At 32.1% G+C, this 19,968-nt stretch overlaps 2 protein-coding genes across 2 annotated transcripts; one reads left to right on the plus strand and one right to left on the minus strand.

The window, feature by feature from the left end:
* Nucleotides 1–2,482: 2,482 nt before the first annotated feature.
* LOC124890863 (inorganic pyrophosphatase 1-like) lies at nt 2,483–4,093 on the minus strand. Its single transcript, XM_047402697.1, has 4 exons — nt 3,901–4,093; nt 3,675–3,796; nt 3,368–3,575; nt 2,483–3,075 (listed from the first exon to the last, which is right to left on the minus strand). The coding sequence occupies exons 1-4, from the start codon at nt 3,901–3,903 to the stop codon at nt 2,713–2,715; spliced, it is 696 nt and encodes a 231-aa protein (XP_047258653.1). The 5' UTR covers nt 3,904–4,093; the 3' UTR covers nt 2,483–2,712.
* Nucleotides 4,094–11,947: 7,854 nt separating this feature from the next.
* Nucleotides 11,948–13,212, plus strand: LOC124890862 (inorganic pyrophosphatase 1-like). Its single transcript, XM_047402696.1, has 4 exons — nt 11,948–12,177; nt 12,284–12,405; nt 12,505–12,712; nt 12,847–13,212. The coding sequence occupies exons 1-4, from the start codon at nt 12,037–12,039 to the stop codon at nt 13,210–13,212; spliced, it is 837 nt and encodes a 278-aa protein (XP_047258652.1). The 5' UTR covers nt 11,948–12,036.
* The last annotated feature ends 6,756 nt before the right edge of the window (nt 13,213–19,968 follow it).

Below are 19,968 nucleotides of genomic sequence, written 5' to 3' on the forward strand. Positions count from 1 at the left end.
ATATATATATGTATGTATATATATATATATATGTATGTATGTATATTCAATAATTAAAAATTGTCCAGGCCAGTCATCATCTTTGATTGGCATGACTTGAAATAGGTAATAGGAATATGATTCTATCTTGTCTTTTCTCCTTGGCTTAGAAAGATTTGTTTTATTAGGAGAGTTCGTTGAAAAGTTGCACATCTCCTTTCTATTTGAAGTAATTGAAACCTCAATCATTTGCCTGTTCCTTTAAAAAGAAATACTAAAATACATGAAAAGTAAAAATAATAATAATAAAAAAGATTTATTTTTCTTATTTGTTTAACAAGGGAGACAATCATTGGTAGTTAACAACTACAACATACTTCTGATCTCGACAAATCTTTGGTGGATCGAAAAGATTCTAGATTTTAAGTTAAAAAGGGAAAGTGCCACCAATATGCATGTAGCTAGCTAACCTGTTATACTCAACCCTATTTGTTTGGATTGAGAAAATCCAAAAATATTCTAGGTCATATTGCAGATAACGTAATGGAAATACCCTAATTTTGTATGAAGAAAATACAAAACGATTCAAAGCCCAATAGCACTTTCGTGTTTATGTTTGTTCTTTAAATTTCCAATTTGCTTCCGTTCATTATTATTACTAAAAATTACACAAATATACAATTTATGTTTTCAATATTATAAAAAATCCCAACTCCCTAAATATATTACAAAAATCCCAACATATACACAAAATGCTATGTATATGTCGGCTATATTATGTATATTAATAGGAAAAAGGAGTAAAGTAATTAAAAAAGTGGAACAGAATGTAATTGCTTTCAAAAGAATTGTTATTTATGTTATTTATACTTATTATTATTAACGAGGTCTCCGTTGATTTCTCTTCTTTTGGCACTTAAGTTCGTTAAGACTCATATTTCCCGGCCCACCACAAAGTAAATACTGAAAACAGGCCTACATATGTATGATCAATTTGGAAGTTTCTAAAAACACATTCGTGTTGGACCAAAGGATCAACTTACTTTGTCTACATCTGGCCCAGTTGTTGTTTTTATGGAAGGAAGTGCACAAATACTTGACTTAGACACTCTCTCGAAAAATATTTATTAAAAACTTATTTTATCAAATCAGTCTTATTAATTATGATTTAAGAATATAAATTTATGTATATACACTTTGTTTAGGCGTTTAATAGAATATATGTCTAATGCTAAGAATTTATCACCAACTTAATTAGTAGGTACTACACATCATAGAATAATCTAGAACATTCAAAGTTGTAAGGAATAAAAGAAAGATCGATGTCTAGGATACCTGTTTTAGTAGAATCTAGAATAACTCTAGAAAAGGTAGTTGATCGATGAATAGAAAAGCAGTAAATTTTCTTAGCAAGATTCTTCCACCACCAATAGAGGTCTCCGTTTAAGTTGTGTGTGAGCTCGAGCAAGTGAAAAAACAAGAGTGGAAGTTCAAGTAATACTGGAATTTAGCTGAAGCAAGCTAAGCAACAAACGAGCAAGAAATTAAAGAGAGTTGCTATACATTTCGAGTGTAAGAAATGCAAGACCAAAGTGGATCATTATAATCTCTTTTGTTTATATAGGCCGCACATGCATGTATTGTACGTACGTATCTATCGATCTCGATCGATTGACATGTTATATATAAACTTTAATGGAAGTATTTGCGTCACTTCCGGTTCAAAATTTTTCTTATGGTTTCTATTGTGGTTCATAAAGTGAATATTGAAAAGGAAAATTTTAGCAACAACACGTATATATATATATCTTCAAATAAATAACTTCAAAATACACAGGTGTCAGTAACAGGAACAAGAAGAAGGTTAAAAAAAAAAAAGGTGCAAGCATATGAACAAGTTAGTTATTGGTTAAATAATTTTTAAAATACGTGGGCACAGGTTAAATTTTCACGTTTGTATTACTGGCCATCAATTAAGTCTAGCGAGGGATTGAGTTTCGTCATGAATGCAGGTAAGTATGCAAAAATATGTATTTAGGGAAGAACTTGTTGGGATGTTTTCTGTATGGAGATAGATAACTAGGAAGGTTGAAACTATGGATGAAAATCAGTATCTTAAATTTCATTATTAAAATATTAGATGGCTTTAAATTGCTGTACTGTAACTCTTTAACTAAAATACTGAATATCTAGTTCTAGTGGATCAAATAATTCTTTGTTTCTATAACTAAACAACTAATAACTCTAAAACGCAATATTGAACGGAATTACTATTTGTTACACCTTGAACAAGTAATTGCTAGTTAAGAAACTAAGAGTTCATACCATTTGTAGGTAATGGTCACGCATATGGTGTGTGGACATTTTCGTTATAGTGAAATCGTATCGTGGAAGACAAATTTGAGCTATTTCAGTAAATATATTGGACTGCCATCAATAGTCCTTTTCGAATTCTTATAATTAGAGAATACACAAACAAAATTAAAAAGTTGGACCAAGAAAATTCAAAAGAGAGATAAATGATGAGATATATACGTAGTTAACTATGTTACACCCAACAATATTTAGAGCCCGAATCGAAGGTTCAAAACCATGGCAAACTTTCAATAAAACCCTAAAATACAACTAATTAAAGCCAACTCTTAATCAGTTAGCTCTCACACAGTTAATCTCGATTTAATGTTGATAATCACACACTAATCCATACTCTTATATATTGTCATCAAGGCTTAATTAGTAACGCAGAGGGAGAGCTTTTGGCAAGGCTTCATGATGAGCAGCATTAATCGGAATCGTCTGGAACTTGCTATCACCTGATAAAAATTGCCTCTCTTCATGAATGGTAATCGCTTTAATTATCTGAAGCAGAATGTGTTGTTGCTCTTCTCCATTTGCCCACCCGTGGATTTCTGCTTTTATGAGATGGCGATTTTCGTTTATTAATTTCCAGGCTGGAAAATCTTTTCTAGGCATAACGTAATCATGCTCTTTGAGTTTTAAGCTTGGACAAAAATCTCCTGGTCCGTCACCTAGATAGATCATTCTTTTCTTCCCTTCCTTAGCCAATGAAGCTTGCATTCTTTCTATTACCAGGCCCTGTTAATACACAAAATCATACATTAGAATTTGATAGGAATGATTAATGAAACAAAAGATTGTAATGAAGAACACTATAAATCTAACTCTAGTTTTTTGATTCCGTGTGGACATAATATAAGGAACACGCGAAGCTTTTGTACAAAACGATGAAGACATTAAAACAAAGACAGATTTCATGACGGGTGTTTAAATCAAATCACATTAATTTACATTACGTGTAACTCATGCAATTCATAGATTTTATACAAAGTGCTACAGTAGGAGTAAATTTTGTCCGTGCTTTAGGTACCTTGCACATGTTGGGAGGACAAACGTGGTTGTTGCAGCCATGAGAGCAAGTGTGAAAATCATGATAAGGACGGATTCTGAGTTTTCCTTCTTCATCAACGTAGCTCAGATTTGTGTTGATCTCCGTGAAGCAATCATATAATCCAAGATGATTCAAAATTGTGTCAATGAGGAAGACATTCGCATCGCTCACTATCCTCAAATCACATCTGAAACAATAACACACATAAATTGAGTAAATCTGATTTTACTACACCAAAAACCACAGAAATTATAAAAATAGAAAGTACTCGTATCCTGATACGTACCCTAAAGCATGAGCTGCTTTAACGGCTGAAACAACACCAGGAATTACGGGTACGCGTTTCAGTACTCCTTCAATGTCCTTGACAGTTTTGCCTTGTTCATGATGTTCCTTCATCATCCTATCCTTTATATTTGTTTAAAACAAAGAAGATAGCAGATAGATTAATGTTAAATCAAGTGATTAATTACATACACATCATATAATTTTGTAGGTAAACAAAAACTAACCATAAGAGAGTTCTAGGGCATGGTAGGGAGAAGTTGCTTGAACGAATCCGTAATACCTAATTAATCCACAACCCAATTATCGCTGTCCAAATCAATGATCGTCTTGTCGAAATCAAAAACCACAACAATTCCAGCCATTGCTTTTGGTTGTATCGAATGAAAGAAATCAAAGATATTTTTTTCTTTCTTGAACACAAAGAATTTGTTTGAGTTTAAAGTGAGAACAACACAGAAAATAAAAGGCCTTTATATAGTGGAAAACCTTTGTAGATTTGGGTTAGGAAACGGAAATATTACGCTGTATTTTGGATTCTTTTGAGTTTATGGTAATGAAGTCATTAAAGCACCTTCTAGGGCTGTTTAGCAAATATGAACCGTTGGATTAACTAAACATTGGATACTACTCGGTGATCATACGGCTATAAAATTTTATTGGCCTCTCTAATGCTAAATCGGTAAATGGCATTTGGAGGTTATTTTTTTGTAGGTAAAAAGTTTTCCCAAGTTGAGACGGATTATGCTTAAGATTTGTTACCAAAAAGCAATTACTATTGTATTTTTTTCTTTTTAGGTGTTAATAGGATATATGTCTAATTATAAGAATTTATCACAAACTTAATTAATATGTAATAAGGATTCAAAAATTATAGGGAATAAAAGAAAGATCTCTAGAATACGTGTTCTAGTAAAGTCTAAAAATACTTTAGAAAAGATAGTTCTAGAAATAAGTAGTTGACGAAGATTCTAGAATAGAAAAATCAATATTCTTAGCGTGATTCTTCCATCACCGATAGAGGTTTCCATTTAAGTTGTGTATGAGCTAAAGCATAACCAAATGAAAAAACAAGAGCGAGAGTTCAAACAATTAAAGAATTAAGCTGAAGCAAGCTAAGCAACAAATGAGTAAGAAATAAAAGAGAGTTGCTACATTTCGAGTGAAAGAAATGTAAGACCAAAGTGGATATTTATAATTATATATTTTCAAGTCATGAACAAATGGTTGTTCCCCATAAAAAATATCCAACATCTAATTTAAGAGTGTCAATGGTTTGGTTCGATTAGTTACTTTATATAATCTTTATATACTTATTTTTCGATCACATTATTACAATAAGGTCAACGTTGTTACAGTACGAGCCCTACTAATTGCCTATCTGTGGAACAAGTAAGTAAACGTGGTTCACAGAAGTAACTACTGAACGCAGTGTTTTTACGTGAAAAATACCCGGCTCAAGAAAGGTGTAAAAAACTACGACCTGTACCTCTACAGGATTTAATCCCAACTTCACTATAATACTTGAGCCTCAAGAATCAACAGAATTACAAGACTTCTTGCAAACTAGGAATTAAAACTTCTAACTCCTATCACTACAAAAACACAAATCTTTCCAAGATAAGTGTTCCCAAGTCTTAGAGTTCCCCAACTTGAAGACGCAATTCCTAACTCAGTTTATAGATCCCTGAGACTAGAACAATGACTCATTACAACTCAATGAACCTACCTACTACACACAGTCTACGATTTGCTAAGTAAGAGACCAGGTTATTCTTCAAGTATGTGAACTGATATGCTGATTGTTGATTTTCTTTTCAGTGCTTGAGTGCCCACTTCCTTTTGTTATATTTAAGCCCTCCTCTGATAAAGTCCTTTTTGATGTCTACTTCTCTTTCCAGTAGGACTCTTATCAAGTGACTCTTCTACTTGTTGCTGCTGCCTCTTTCTCTCTTAGATTTAATAGGATTCTTTCTTCTCTTATTACTGGACTCCTTGATCAACCCAACTTCTGCACTATTTTATGGTTCTCTTCATCTTGACTAGGACTCTTTTGCAGGACTTCTCATTCCACTCAACTTCTGATGTGATAGAATTATCCATTTCTGTTTGTACGCAGAGACATCTTATCAATAACTTGTCTGCAACTTAGCTTTGTTCACTTGGATGGACCATCTTTTACAACATGTTTCATTCACATGTCTATCATCAAAACTCCACATGTCTTAACAAATTCTCCTTTTTTGATGATGACAAACATAGCAGTACAACACAGCACAACACCACCTGACATAAACTTACTAAGAAATTTAAGTAAAAGAAGAAGAATGAAACACAGGTTAGTCCAATTGGATTATAAGCATTGCATAGCCTACTCTTTCCCCTTTTGACATCATCGAAAAACTGGCTTAAAAGTGAAAATGTTTAATAATTCATGGCCATTGAGCCTATCACTGAGACAATCAAAATTCAGACTAATATAACATGAATGCAGTATGAGGGAACATGAGCAGAAAACAGTATAACAACCAAGTCCATTTTATTAAGTAGCAGATATGACTATATATACCAAAAGCAACTAAAGAGAAAACAAGTTATCCAGAGAAGCAACAAAAAGAGACATTTTTAAGAGGTCATAAAAGACCAAGTAGAAGAGCTAAGTAGATAAAGAAGAGAGAAGAAGGGAGGTGAGTTTCCTAATGACATCATCATTCTGAACTCTTTTTTTTCCAATAGTGAAGTAAGGGAAGCAATCTGAGCTTGAAGAATCCCCTTTTCTTCTTCATGAGCAGCCTGTACAGCCTCCAAAGCTGCCTGAGCAACTTCCACCTCAGCTTGTTTATCTGCCAGTGCATTTCTCAACCTTTGCATTGGATTATCAACACTCTTTATGGAAACAGGTAGCATCATGTGGTTCACAGACACTGCTCGAATTAATCACCTTCTTTATTCTGAAATCTTTTTTCAAGCAAGAAATAAACAAAGTGTTAGATAGTTCATTCTTGTCCTTGAATGACGTTCCAATAAAAAAGCTGGTCCCGTCATCTTGAAGATTTCCAGATTGTGTCGATTGAGAAGAAATCCACATCGTATTGGTCGCATCAACGGGCGTAGGTGTTTGATCATCATCTGAAATATTCATGTCTAGATCATCCAACCTATCATCAAAGATTTCTTTTTTTTTCTTCCTTTTCTTCTATATTCTGGTTCTCATTCTCTCTCATATTTTCAACTATGTACACCCTTAACACTGGCCTGATTGAATCACTTAGATAAGCACGCAACCGAACCTGATCGGTTATCTTGAAAAGCAGTACCCTCTGATTTTCAAAGGAGCTATGAATGTAGCCGATGACGAATTCTTCCGGTTGATAATTCAGTCTACAAAATTTGATGATTAAGTTCACAAAATCATCATACGAAACATCACTTTGGACTGTCATAGCTATCATCTCTAGTATTTCACCCTCCTTCCAACGCCATACATATCGATTGCTCTTCTTGACCCATTGACCATGACAATCCACCCCTATTGTTATTAATCCCTCCATTAGTGGTACCTAAATAAAGTCATTTGTTAAAAAAAATTGATAGTGATTTCATAGTGCCGTGAATGAATCCCAATAGATGTGTTATCTGTTGCAACAGGTAAGTAATGAGTCTCAATAGATTCTTACCCGTTGAGATTTATTTTACGATTCTGAATATCTGTTGCAACAGATGAAGCGTCTGTTGGAATTAATGTTACAACTAAATCACCTTTGTAGCTAATTCCAGCAGATGAGTGACAGTTGCAACAGATAATTAATCTGTTGCGATAGATGACTTACCTATTGCAACAGGTTATTAATCTGTTGTAACCTATATTGGAATCGTATTCAGGTTCTGTTGCAACAGGTAAATAATCTATTGCAACAGATATGTTAAATGTTGCAACAGATGAGCCATCTGTTTAAACATGAATTCAACATATCATTCTTCTGTTAAAACAGATGTCTCATCTGTCGCAACAGATAATTTATTTGTTTAAATAGCTGGATCTTATGTTGGATTCATGATTGGGTTCTATCCATTTTTGGAAAACAACAACACAATGGCAGTTACCCAGATTACAAATTCAACTAAAAATCATTATTTGAATTACCAACTTCTCCTATGAAGTAATGCTAAAGTGGAAAGTGATGTTAGAAACAAAATTTGACCTAAGAAATTGGTCAAATAGCAACAGTAGCGATAGTAACAACAACAACAAATGGTCAACAAGAACAAGATGAAGATGATAATAAAGTAGAAGATGATGATAATGAAGCAGAAGATGATGAATGAAGCAGCAGCAACAATGAACAACAAAAATTGCTAAGAGAGAGAAAACAACAATGGGTGAGAAGAAAGAGAAAGACGTCTTTTTTTTCCCTCCGTTTTCTGTTATATAGGCTAACATTTGGATCAAAGTGTAAATTTAAAAACTTGTGGGTTATTTTTCAAACTTTTCCAACTTTCTTAATCCATAATAAAGTAATTGTCACCACCACTTAATAATTAAGACTTTTGTCACCTATACTCATTTTAAAACTCTTTTGTCACCTGTGGCTCAAACGCCCAAGAAACTTACTAGAAGAAGTAATACTATTTACTGGTCTTCTGAAAGGAAAAGGATATCTTCTGACTTTAAATTAAAAACGTTCCTTTTAAGATTAAAAATATTTTGAAAAATTGAAAAGGCCTAAAACGTTTTGGACAACTAAAAGGGTAAAAACGTTTGCCTCGTCTTTTCCTCTCTTTAAGTGAAAAAAAGTATAAATAGGGGTTTTGCTCAGAAGATTATCATGAGTTTTCCTTATCATTCTCTTTGAATCCAAATTAAAAAGCACTTTCCCACACAAGTTTGATTGCAAAAGTTAGTCAGGATATAGTAGAAGACTGTAGCCCTGGAGGTCAAAGTAGTGAACGAATTGCGTGAAAGCTTCAACAGGTAAGTAGCTTTTCAATTTCGTTTGACGATTTATGCTATCTAGATTATATGTAAGTCATATTGATCCTGCAGAATTGTTGTTTCCGCTGTGCATGTTCTAACACTTATTTCTAGAACTACCTTTTCTAGAGTATTATTGGACTTTACTAGAACACTTGTATCTATTTTTTTTATTTACTGCCACTTTTGAATATTTTAGATTCTTCTTTGAAGTATACTACATATTAATTAAGTTGGTGAAAAATTCTTAACATTAGACATACTAGTATTAGTACCCGCGTAATGCGCGATCGATATTAAATGAAATTAATTATAGAAATTATTATCTTATTGATTTTATATAATAAAAAATTTATTCAAAATCGTTCAAATATTTGAAATTAATAAATTTATGCAATGCAAAAAATAACTATTAAAATATTAAGCTTAATATCATTAACTACATAAAATTAAACATTTCTTTTGAAAGTTAGTATCCGCATGTAAATAATATTATATTGTAATATAATTATTTGATAATATTAGATAATATTGTGATTTATATTGATTTATTTTGTGAAAAAAATATATATAATTACAAAAGAAAATGCATATATAACATAATTATTAGTATTAGTTAAGTGACTTAGTTCTAAATTTGGTTAGAAAAATAAAGAACTAATGAAAGATATGTTTTAGAGTTATGCACATGAGGCTTCTCTGTAAAATCTTATCTTGAAATTTAAGTTCTTTTATATTAAATATTTTAATTTGCACCCTCTATCAAAAGGAAGAAAGGAGTTTCCCCTTCTTTTTTCATTCTTAATACATTTTTCTTTTAAAATAAATTTTGTATTCCTTTGCACGATCTTGAGCAAAGTCTCAATAATAGTCATTTTTCCCTCTCCTAACTTGTTTGCACGATTTTACAATGTTTACTTATTCTCTTATGATAATGGACCAATAAATATTAATGAATCTTATTGTATATTATTTTTTCGAATAAATGGTTTAGTCCTTCATAGGTTTGAATATTCACTCTTCAACTCTATTTTCGATCAACCCTATCATACTTTCTCAATTTACTCAATTTGAATGAAATTATAAATATTAATCACTAACGAAATTGAATTTCCTTCCATCTTAGAACGTTCAACTAATACTTAACCCCTCATGTCCATCAGTACAATAAGATATTAATCTTATTCATCTTTATCCTTTATATTATACAAAGTAGATCAAATTAATTATTGCTCCAAAAGATCTACAATATTCTAAATTGGAGTTACAATATAAATATAAACATGATTGAACTCATTGCTTGTTTATATCAACTAAAACCAAAAAAATAAGAAAGTTCAATATACATAAGTATTTGATTTATTGAATTTGAGCATTGTCCATTGAGCATTAGCCGCAAGATACTCACCCAAATTTTGATCTTCGATATATAGCTTTTGAGATAGTAATCCTAGTGTCGGGTAAATTTCATAGATAGTTATACAACTATCATTTTTTTACTAAGGTAACTTAACTATCATTCCTTATACGATATTAAAAAACTTTTAATATACTATTAAAATCACACAATTTAATTTACAAATTAATTGTTAATCATAACATATAGAAAAATAGTATAGACAAATTAAGTGTTAATCCTAATATATAGAAATATAATGGGTTAGTAATTTAGTATAATAGTTTATTAATTTTTGAAATCATGTTATTATCTCACTAAAATATAAAGCAACAATATTTGCAATGCAAGAAAATCAACTATCTAATATCAATATTAGTTTCTTCATATTTAATGTATAACTTGTAAATTTTTATGCTATTGCTAAAATTTTCATTGCACATTTTGACTAAAATAAATTTTTATAAGTTTTTAAAAATGTATGACATATTAAAAGATTACTAACTTAAATTTTCAAAGAGTACAAATTATATATTTTTTTTTTATAAAACATAAAGTACATGAATACTGGCTCATAAAATTTTCACCAAACATATAAAAAATAAAATGAATATGTAACATAACTTGTATATTTAGTTGACTTGATAAATAAAAAAAAATCTATTCTAAAACAATACTCACAGTAAATTGAGATTCTAGCGATTATCATGACAAGATAAGTTGTGGCAAAAATCACTTGTAAAATTCATCCTCTCCAACATGTTATAGCAGAAGTTAATTAGCTTTTCCTAAGTGTAGCCTTTTGATATAGTGGTAAATTGTTATGACATTAGAACATCTAGATTAATTTCAGTTGGTACAATATTCTTTTCCATATATATGTATATAATTGCTAATTGAGTATTTATTTTCTATTTATATTTCTCAATCAATTTTGTCATGCTTCCTTAATTGACTTACATCGAATGAAACCATAAATACTTTTTATCATATAAATATTTATTTTATGGTAATACTTCAATTGCATATATTCTAATTTATTAGTAACTCACACCTACATTTCATCATATAAAGATTATTATAATTTTTTATTGATATTTTTATTATTAAGAAAAAATTATTCCTAATTTATTTTATTGATCTGCACGTTTAAATTTTTATATAAGATAATTCACTATTATCTATCTAATTCTTTTTGAATTTGTCATTTGCACAATAAATATGTTAAATTTGGCCATGCATGTGTACAAAACTTGTCCTTTAGGGTTCAGGCTCCCTTTAATTGCATGTATGTGTAAATTGGTCAATTCATCAAATTACTACTTGACATAAATGTTTATGAAACACAAATCAAAACTAATTTTAATTTTATTATGTATGGAATGGAATATCAACAGTTTGTCCATCCAGGACAATCACAGTATGACTTATATGTGATGCAAAGTAAGCATCGATCCAAGACTATTTGGAGAGGCACATTAAAGGGAGAAAAGGTGTGTTTGGCGAACCATCTTTATGCTAATATTTGGGTCCTTTTTGCTTTGAAAAATGCAATGAGTGATGTATTGTATTTAATATCAAGGATAAAATAGGTAAAAATGGATAAATTATCCATTGATTTTATAAATTGGACAAGTGTTGTTGGACATGTCAAAATAGAAAAGTGGACAAATAAAAATGGACGCAGGAAGTACATTTTTTCAGTCAAAGAATAAGGTAAGTGATTTTGTTTACCTTAGAAGGTAAAATCGTGATTTACTAATCCAACGGCTCATATTTACTAATCTGCAAAAAGGTTGCTTTAATGACTTAATTACCATAAACTCAAAAGAATACTCAATACAGCATAATATTTCTGTTTACTAACTCAAACCTACAAAGCTTTCCACTATATAAAGGCCTTTTTTTCTCAGTGTTCGCTCTTCAAACTCAAACAATTCTTGTGTTGAGAAAAAAAAATTGTTTGAATTCTTTCATTCGATTCAACAAAAAGCAATGGCTGGAATTGTTGTGGTTTTCGATTTCGACAAGACGATCATTGATTTGGACAGCGATAATTGGGTAGTAGTGGATGAATTAGGTGCCACGGATTTGTTCAATCAACTTCTCCCTACCATGCCATGGAACTCTCTTATGGTTAGTTTTCGCTTATCTACTTAATTATAGTGTGTACCTAATTAATTAATCACTTGATTTAACATTAATCTAACTGTTATCTTCTTTGTTTTAAACAAATATACAGGATAGGATGATGAAGGAACTTCATGAACAAGGCAAAACCGTCAAGGACATTGAAGGAGTACTGAAACACGTACCTGTAATTCCCGGTGTTGTTTCAGTCGTTAAAGCAGCTCATGCTTTAGGGTACGTGTCAGGATACGAGTATTTTCTATTTTTATAATTTCTGTGGTTTTTGGTGCAGTAAAATCAGATTTACTCAATTTATGTGTGTTATTGTTTCAGATGTGATTTGAGGATAGTAAGCGATGCGAATGTCTTCTTCATTGACACGATTTTGAATCATCTTGGAATACATGATTGCTTCACGGAGATCAACACAAATCCGAGCTACGTTGATGAAGAAGGAAAACTCAGAATCCTTCCTTACCATGATTTTCACACTTGCTCTCATGGCTGCAACAACCATGTTTGCCCTCCCAACATGTGCAAGGTACCTAAAGCCTTCACGTGTTCCTTATTTTATGCCCCCATAGAATCAAAAAGACTAGAGTGTTCTTCATTACAATCTTTTGTTTCATTAATCATTCCTATCAAATTCTAATGTATGATTTTGTGTATTAACAGGGCCTGGTAATAGAAAGAATGCAAGAAGCTTCATTGGCTAAGGAAGGGAAGAAAAGAATGATCTATCTCGGTGACGGACCAGGAGATTTTTGTCCAAGCTTGAAGCTCAAAGAGCATGATTACGTTATGCCTAGAAAAGATTTTCCAGCCTGGAAATTAATAAACGAAAACCGCCATCTCATAAAAGCAGAAATCCACGGGTGGGCAAATGGAGAAGAGCAACAACACATTCTGCTTCAGATAATTAAAGCGATTACTATTCATGAAGAGAGGCAATTTTTATCAGTTGACAGCAAGTTCCAGACGATTCCGATTAATGCAGCTCATCATGAAGCCTTGCCAAAAGCTCTCCCTGTGCGTTACTAATTAAGCCTTGATGACAATATATAAGAGTATGGATGATCAACTGTGTGAGAGCTAGCGAACTGATTAAGAGTTGCTTTAATTACTTGTATTTTAAGGCTTTATTGAAAGTTTGCCCTGGTTTTTGAGCCTTTGATTCAGGCTCTAAATATTTTTGGATGCAACATTGTTGAATATATATATATATATATATCATTTATCTCTCTTTTGAATTTTCTTGGATCAACTTTTTAATTTTGTCTGTATAATATTTAGCATTCTAAGTTTGTTTCTCCCTACATCTCACTAAAACACCAATACTAAGATTGGCTTGAACAAGATGATATCTCACTGAAATAGCTCAAATTTGTCTTCCACGATGCCATTCACTATTTTGAACATGTCCACACACCATATGTGTGGCGATTACTTACAAATTAATGAACTCTTATATATTCTTAAGTAGCGATTACTTTTTTCAAGATGTAACAAATAGCAATTCCGTTCAATGTTTCGTTTGTTAGTGCTAGACATTTTCTAGAATAATTAGTTGTTTAGTTATAGAAACAAACAAATATTTGATTCACTAGATATTCTGCTTTTTAGTTAGTTGTCCTAAGAGTTATAGTAAAACAATTTAAAGCCATCTAATATTTTAATTAATGAAATTTAAGATACTGATTTTCATCCATATTTTCAACCTTCCCACTTATCTCTATACAAAACATCCCCACAAGTTCTTCCTACTTAGCTTACCTGCATTGGAAAAACTCAATCCCTCACTATTGGCAAAAGAAGAATTGATGGTCAGTAATACAAACGTGAAAAATTTGGCGTGCCTTATTTGGGCACTATCAGTATCAGTAACATGTGCCCACGTATTTTAAAAACTAATTTCGAATATGTGCGTTAATATTATTAACACGAATATATAAATGTTTTAAAATTCAAACTTATTCTTTTGATGGTTAGCTATTACATTATTAGTCAAACGATGCAAAAAGATTCGTTCTATTTTTGAACTTCTTGAAGGAAGGATGAAGATATGGTACTAACGGTGAAATTGCACAAATTTGTCTAATAAAGGTAATTTAACCATATCACCTTTAAATATATTTAATTTAATACTCTATATTTCTTTAGAAAATAAATTTGAGAATGAATTAGTATTTAATAGCGAGAGTAAAATGAGCAAAAATTGACAAATTATCTATTTATTTTTTACGCTGAACAAGTATTGTTGGACATTTAATTTTAATATAGTAGAAAAATACTATTGAATGGAGGAAGTAATACTTTACGAAAGTGTCATAACTCATTTAAAGAGTATCCGACATATAAAGAAATCAAGAGCAAGTCAGTCAGCTAATATTATTTTTCTAACTAAATTAATTCCTATACCACCTGGTATATTGAAAACTTCAGTGAACTGTAAAGTCTTCATATTTTTGGCAAAAGTCATTTGATATGATTTCTTCAATTCCTCTTTGGTTAGACATTTGAACTTTTCCTGCAAAGTGTTAGAACAATAATGATAATTGTACAAGAAATTCAAAATAAAACTTGCTTGGCTTAGAGGCACGATAAATTCTTGAAGATAGTTGGAGTCTCTCCCACGAGCAAACGGAAGAACTAGTGACAACTCTATTTTCGTGATTCAACTAAGTCACAAAATAAGTAGCATTCAAGAATGTTGCTCTTCTATTCTTGAATTGGTGATTTCACCATTTGATCAATGTCTCTCAAATGTTTTTCAAGGGGTAAGTAGTTTTGAGTGCTTGTCTTTTCAAAAAAGAAATACTATTTATAGGGTAAAATTTTCATGCAAGTGAAAAGTATTAATTAAGCAATCGTTAATAGGTTTATGAACAAAAATTTTCTTTCTTTCAAGTTTCAAGAACCTAAAACGTAAATGAATTTACAATTGTTAATGCATTTGTAACTCAAGATGCATTTGTTTCAATTGTAATTTCACATTCATTTTCTTTGTAACTCAAAATGCATTTGCTCAATATTAATTGAAACATAAAAAACTTTTAACCGATGCACTTGTTCCAAAAAAGTGTTTGAAACATAAACTTCAGTAATAACACAAAGAACTCAAGGTAAATTGTGCACATGCAATATGATATTGTCAATTATTTAATACACCATTTGACCATGAGAACCATAACTAATGTAAGTGCAAGCATTGCAACACCACAATGCATGAATTGTTCAGATTGTTGTGTAACGATAGAACAACATCCATAACTCTAGGTACCATTAGCTCAAAACAAGAGAAATACTAATTAACAAAACTTTAACTACTCACCTTAATATATTGCCCGACCAAGTAAATGGTAAGAAAATTGATTATTAAATATCGCTTGATAAAGATAGGTGTCAAAGAAAGAGGAATACTTATTGAGGAAAACTTAATTACTCACTTTAAACAAGTTGCCGACCAAGTAAGGAAGTTGACCCCATTGAGCTGAATTTGCTATTGGTTCTTCTTTATTTCTTTCTTGAAAAAAATTCAAATCTAGCTTCTGCCTATGTAGCTCTTTTTATAATTCACCATTCAAGTTAGTTATCCAATCTCTTAAGTAAAGCCCAAAAATGAGACAAAAAACACAATAGAAGCATTCAACAAACACAAAATAACTATGAATAAGGCAAACAAAGAGAGGTTGAAACTGTTAGTGTGTGTGCCCTACTAATTTTAATATTTTATCCTACTGGTTACCTATCTGTGGAATAAGTAAGTAAACGTGGTTCACAGAAGTAAAATTTGAACACAGTGTTTTTACGTGGAAAACACCCGGCTCAAGAAAGGTGTAAAAAGTCATGACCTGTACCTCTACAGGATTTAACCCCAACTTCACAATAACTCTTGAACCTCAACAATCAACCATATTACAAGACTTCTTGTAAGTCTAAGAATTAAAACTTTTAACTCCTATACTACAAAAACACAAATCTTTCCAAGATAAGTGTTCCCAAGTCTTCGAGTTTCCTAACTTGAAGACACAACTCCTAACTCAGTATATAGATCACTTAGTCTAGAACAATGACTCATTACAACTCAAAGAACCTACCTACTACAAACGGTATGAGACTTTCTAAGTAAAGGACCGGGTTCTTCTCCAAGTAAGTGAACTATTTTGCTAATTGTTGATTATCTTATCAGTGCGTAAGTCAAACACTTGAAAGTCATTTGATCTATTTAAGCTTACATCAGATGGAGTCCTTTAGTCTATGTAATCTTCTATTGTCCGTAGGACTCCCATGTAGTTTCACTCTTTTGTTGTTGCCACCTCTCACTCTCCTAGATTGAGTAGAACTTTTCTCATTTATCTTGTAGAACTCCTAAATCAACTAGACTACTGACAACTGCAATTTTCTTCTCCTTTGCATCTGCTTTCACTGATGTGATAAGCTTGAGTGCATGATATTTATCCACTCCTGTTTTTGTGTAATATCATCTTATCAATAATCTTGCCTACAGCTATGCTTTGGGCACTTGGAATGGACCAGTTTTCACAACATATTTTATTTACATGTCTATCGTCAAAACTCCACATGTCCTAACAAATTCTTCCTTTTTGATGATGACAAACTCAGCAGCTCAGCATCATTTTGCAATTCCTGACATACTTAGTAAAGAGTTCAAAATAGAATATCATAGAAATGAAACAGGTTAATCAATTGGGTTATAAGCACTGTATAAGCTATTCTTCCCTCTTTTGACATCATCGAAAAGATGGACCAATAAGTGAAAATATTTTAATAATTCATGGCCACTGGGGCTATCACTAAAACTAGCAAGACTTAGAGCAAAAAAAAATCAACAATGCATTAAGAACACAAAAACAGAACACATAAAGCAAAAGTTCATTGCATTCATAGAACAGGATACAATTACCATAACCCATTAATAATAATAAAAGAGAAATAACTTGGACCAAAAACAGTAAGGAAAAATGCCTAAGACGTGAAGATGGGCTTAAGTGGAGGAGGAAAATGGGATAAGGGAGGTCAGCTTCCTAATGATATCAGCATTGTCAGCTCTTTCTTTTTCCAAGTACCTTAATTGAATAATCTGGGACTAGGGGTGAGTTTTCATAGGGTCAACTACAACTTTACTTGAGTCTTTTGGCAATTGCATGATAAGACGGTATTGCGTTCCTCCTGACTAGAGTCGTCGATCGATAACTCTGAGTTGAACCGATTCTTACTACCTCATATGTTAGACTAATACCTTAATTGATTAATCTAGGACTAGTGTACTAATACCCTAATTGAATAATTTAGGACTAGGGGTGAGTTCTCATAGGGTCAACTACAACTTCAATTGAGTCTTTTGTCAATTGCATGATGAGACGGTACTTCGTTCCTCCCGACAAGAGTCGTCGATCGATCACTCTGAGCCGAACTGATTCTTACTACCTCATATGTTCAACTAATACCTTAATTGATTAATCTAGGACTAGGGGTGAGTTCTCATAATGTCAACTACAATAGATGGCAACGCCTATTTGATAATTTACAACAGATGGGTAATCTATTACAATAGATGACTTAATCTGTTTGATAGTTTACAATAGATTCATGATCTATCGCAACAAATGACGTAATCTGTTTGATAGTTTACAACAAATGTATAATAAGTTGCAACAGATAACATAATCTATTTGATTTGATCCAACAAAAAATACATCTATTGCAACAGGTTGAACATTTTCTTATATATAATTTAATTGAGTTCATACGTTAGACTAATACCTTAATCGAATGTGAGTTCTCATAGGTTCAACTACAACTTCAATTGAGTCTGTTGGCAATTACATGATGAGACGGTACTACATTCCTCCCGACCAGAGTCATCGATCGATAAATCTGAGCCGAACCGATTCTTACCACCTCATATGTTAGACTAATACCTTAATGAATTAATCTAGGACTAGGGTACTAATACCTTGATTGAATAATCTGAGACTAGGGGTGAGTTCTCATAGGGTAAACTATCGATTAATCTAGGACTAGAGGTGAGTTCTCATATGGTCATCCACAATGCAGTGCCTCTTTGATAATTTACAATATATGGGTAATCTATTACGACATATGACAATTCATTTGATAATTTACAATAGATGGGTAATCTGTCGTAACAGATGACTAAATCTGTTTGATAATTTACATCAGATTCGTAATCTGTTATTACCTAATCTGGTTGATAATTTACAACAGATGAGAAATCTGATGCAACATGTTGAACATTTATTTTTTACAATTTCAATTGAGTTCATATGTTAGACTAATAGTACCTAAATTGATTAATCTAGGACCAGAGGTGAGTTTTCATAGGGTCACCTCCTAGAGTACTCGATCAACTACAACTTCAATTGTTTTTATACAATTTCAATTGAATTACCCTTTTGGCAATTGCATGATGAGAGGGTTAAAAATTATACATATATTTTATGATTTTAAAAATAATTAAGATCAATTCGGATCAAATTAACATTTTCAAAACTACTTGTCATTCTTTTCCAAAATACAAATCAACCCATACAAAATGTTTCATCATTTCAAATCTTGAGGTTTCGCTCTTTCTCTCTCATTCACACTCAACAATACAGTACAAACAACAACTACTCAACAAATTTGCTCAACCCTCCACAACAGATCATTATTCTTCTCATTTTCGACCACATAGGTGTTATTTTTTACTTCATTCTTGTTTGTATCAGTCATTTTCTTTGTCTTCGTAGGAAACATAGTTTGAGATGAGCTCTATATTTGTTATTTTTTTTCTAAAAAATTAGAAAGTTCAAGTTAATGATGAAAAATAAAACTTTTAATTGTATTATCTTCGAGAATGGGTTTACAATTTTGAGTTTTGATGGTAAAATCATAGGAAAAACTTGAGAAATCCCTAGTTTCCATCACAGTGTTCCGTTGACTATCGTGGTATTGTTGGATGGTGTTGGTGATGGTAGTGGTAGTGGTATTTGTGGTCTTCGTGGTGGCACTGGTGGTGGCATTGGTTGGTGGTGTTTGTGGTGGCTGTCGGTGGTGTCGGTATTCGTGGTGTTTTTTTATTTGTTGGCATTGGTTGGTGGTGTTTGTGGTGGTAGTTGTTGGTGTGTCGGTATTCATGGTGTTTGTAATATATTTTTTAAAATCTAACTCCATACAGCAATTGTAATGTAATTTTTGTTTTTCTTTGTCTGTAGGTAAAACATGTCTCCCAAAAGAAAAGAAAGTGAATGTGGATCAACTTCTGACCACTAGAAAAGGCTACAGTACAGAGGGATTCGGAGGAGCTTCCTGAACAATCTCAGTCAGGAAAAAGTGAAGCTGAGGAGAGATGTGAAAAAAATGTTGAGGGAGGTGGACAAAGGTCCGTGGATGGTGATGAAGAAAATAAAAGTGAGAAAGAGGAGGAACTGAAGAGTGAGAAAGTGAAAGAGGATGATCATCAACATGATGATAATGGATCAGCGATGGGGCGTGAGTTAATATCGACATCCCAGCATGATCCTGTCAAAACTTTTAGTATTGCCAGGTTTCATGTTGCGATGCCGATAAATGACCCAGAAGGAAAACACCTAACTGGTCAAATTATACTTAAATGTCAGATGAGGAAAATTTTTGAACATTTTATGAAAATTATGAAGAACGAAAACATAGGCGGACTCTTTAAGAAGAGCTTCTTTGAATGCTTTCTTGAGCTGCCTGAGGACCTCTCTGCCCATATTTGTTTCCCTATGACAATAGTATATGTTCTTCTCA

This window comes from Capsicum annuum, unplaced genomic scaffold (assembly GCF_002878395.1).
Source record: "Capsicum annuum cultivar UCD-10X-F1 unplaced genomic scaffold, UCD10Xv1.1 ctg2619, whole genome shotgun sequence".
Classification (NCBI taxonomy): Eukaryota; Viridiplantae; Streptophyta; class Magnoliopsida; order Solanales; family Solanaceae; genus Capsicum; species Capsicum annuum.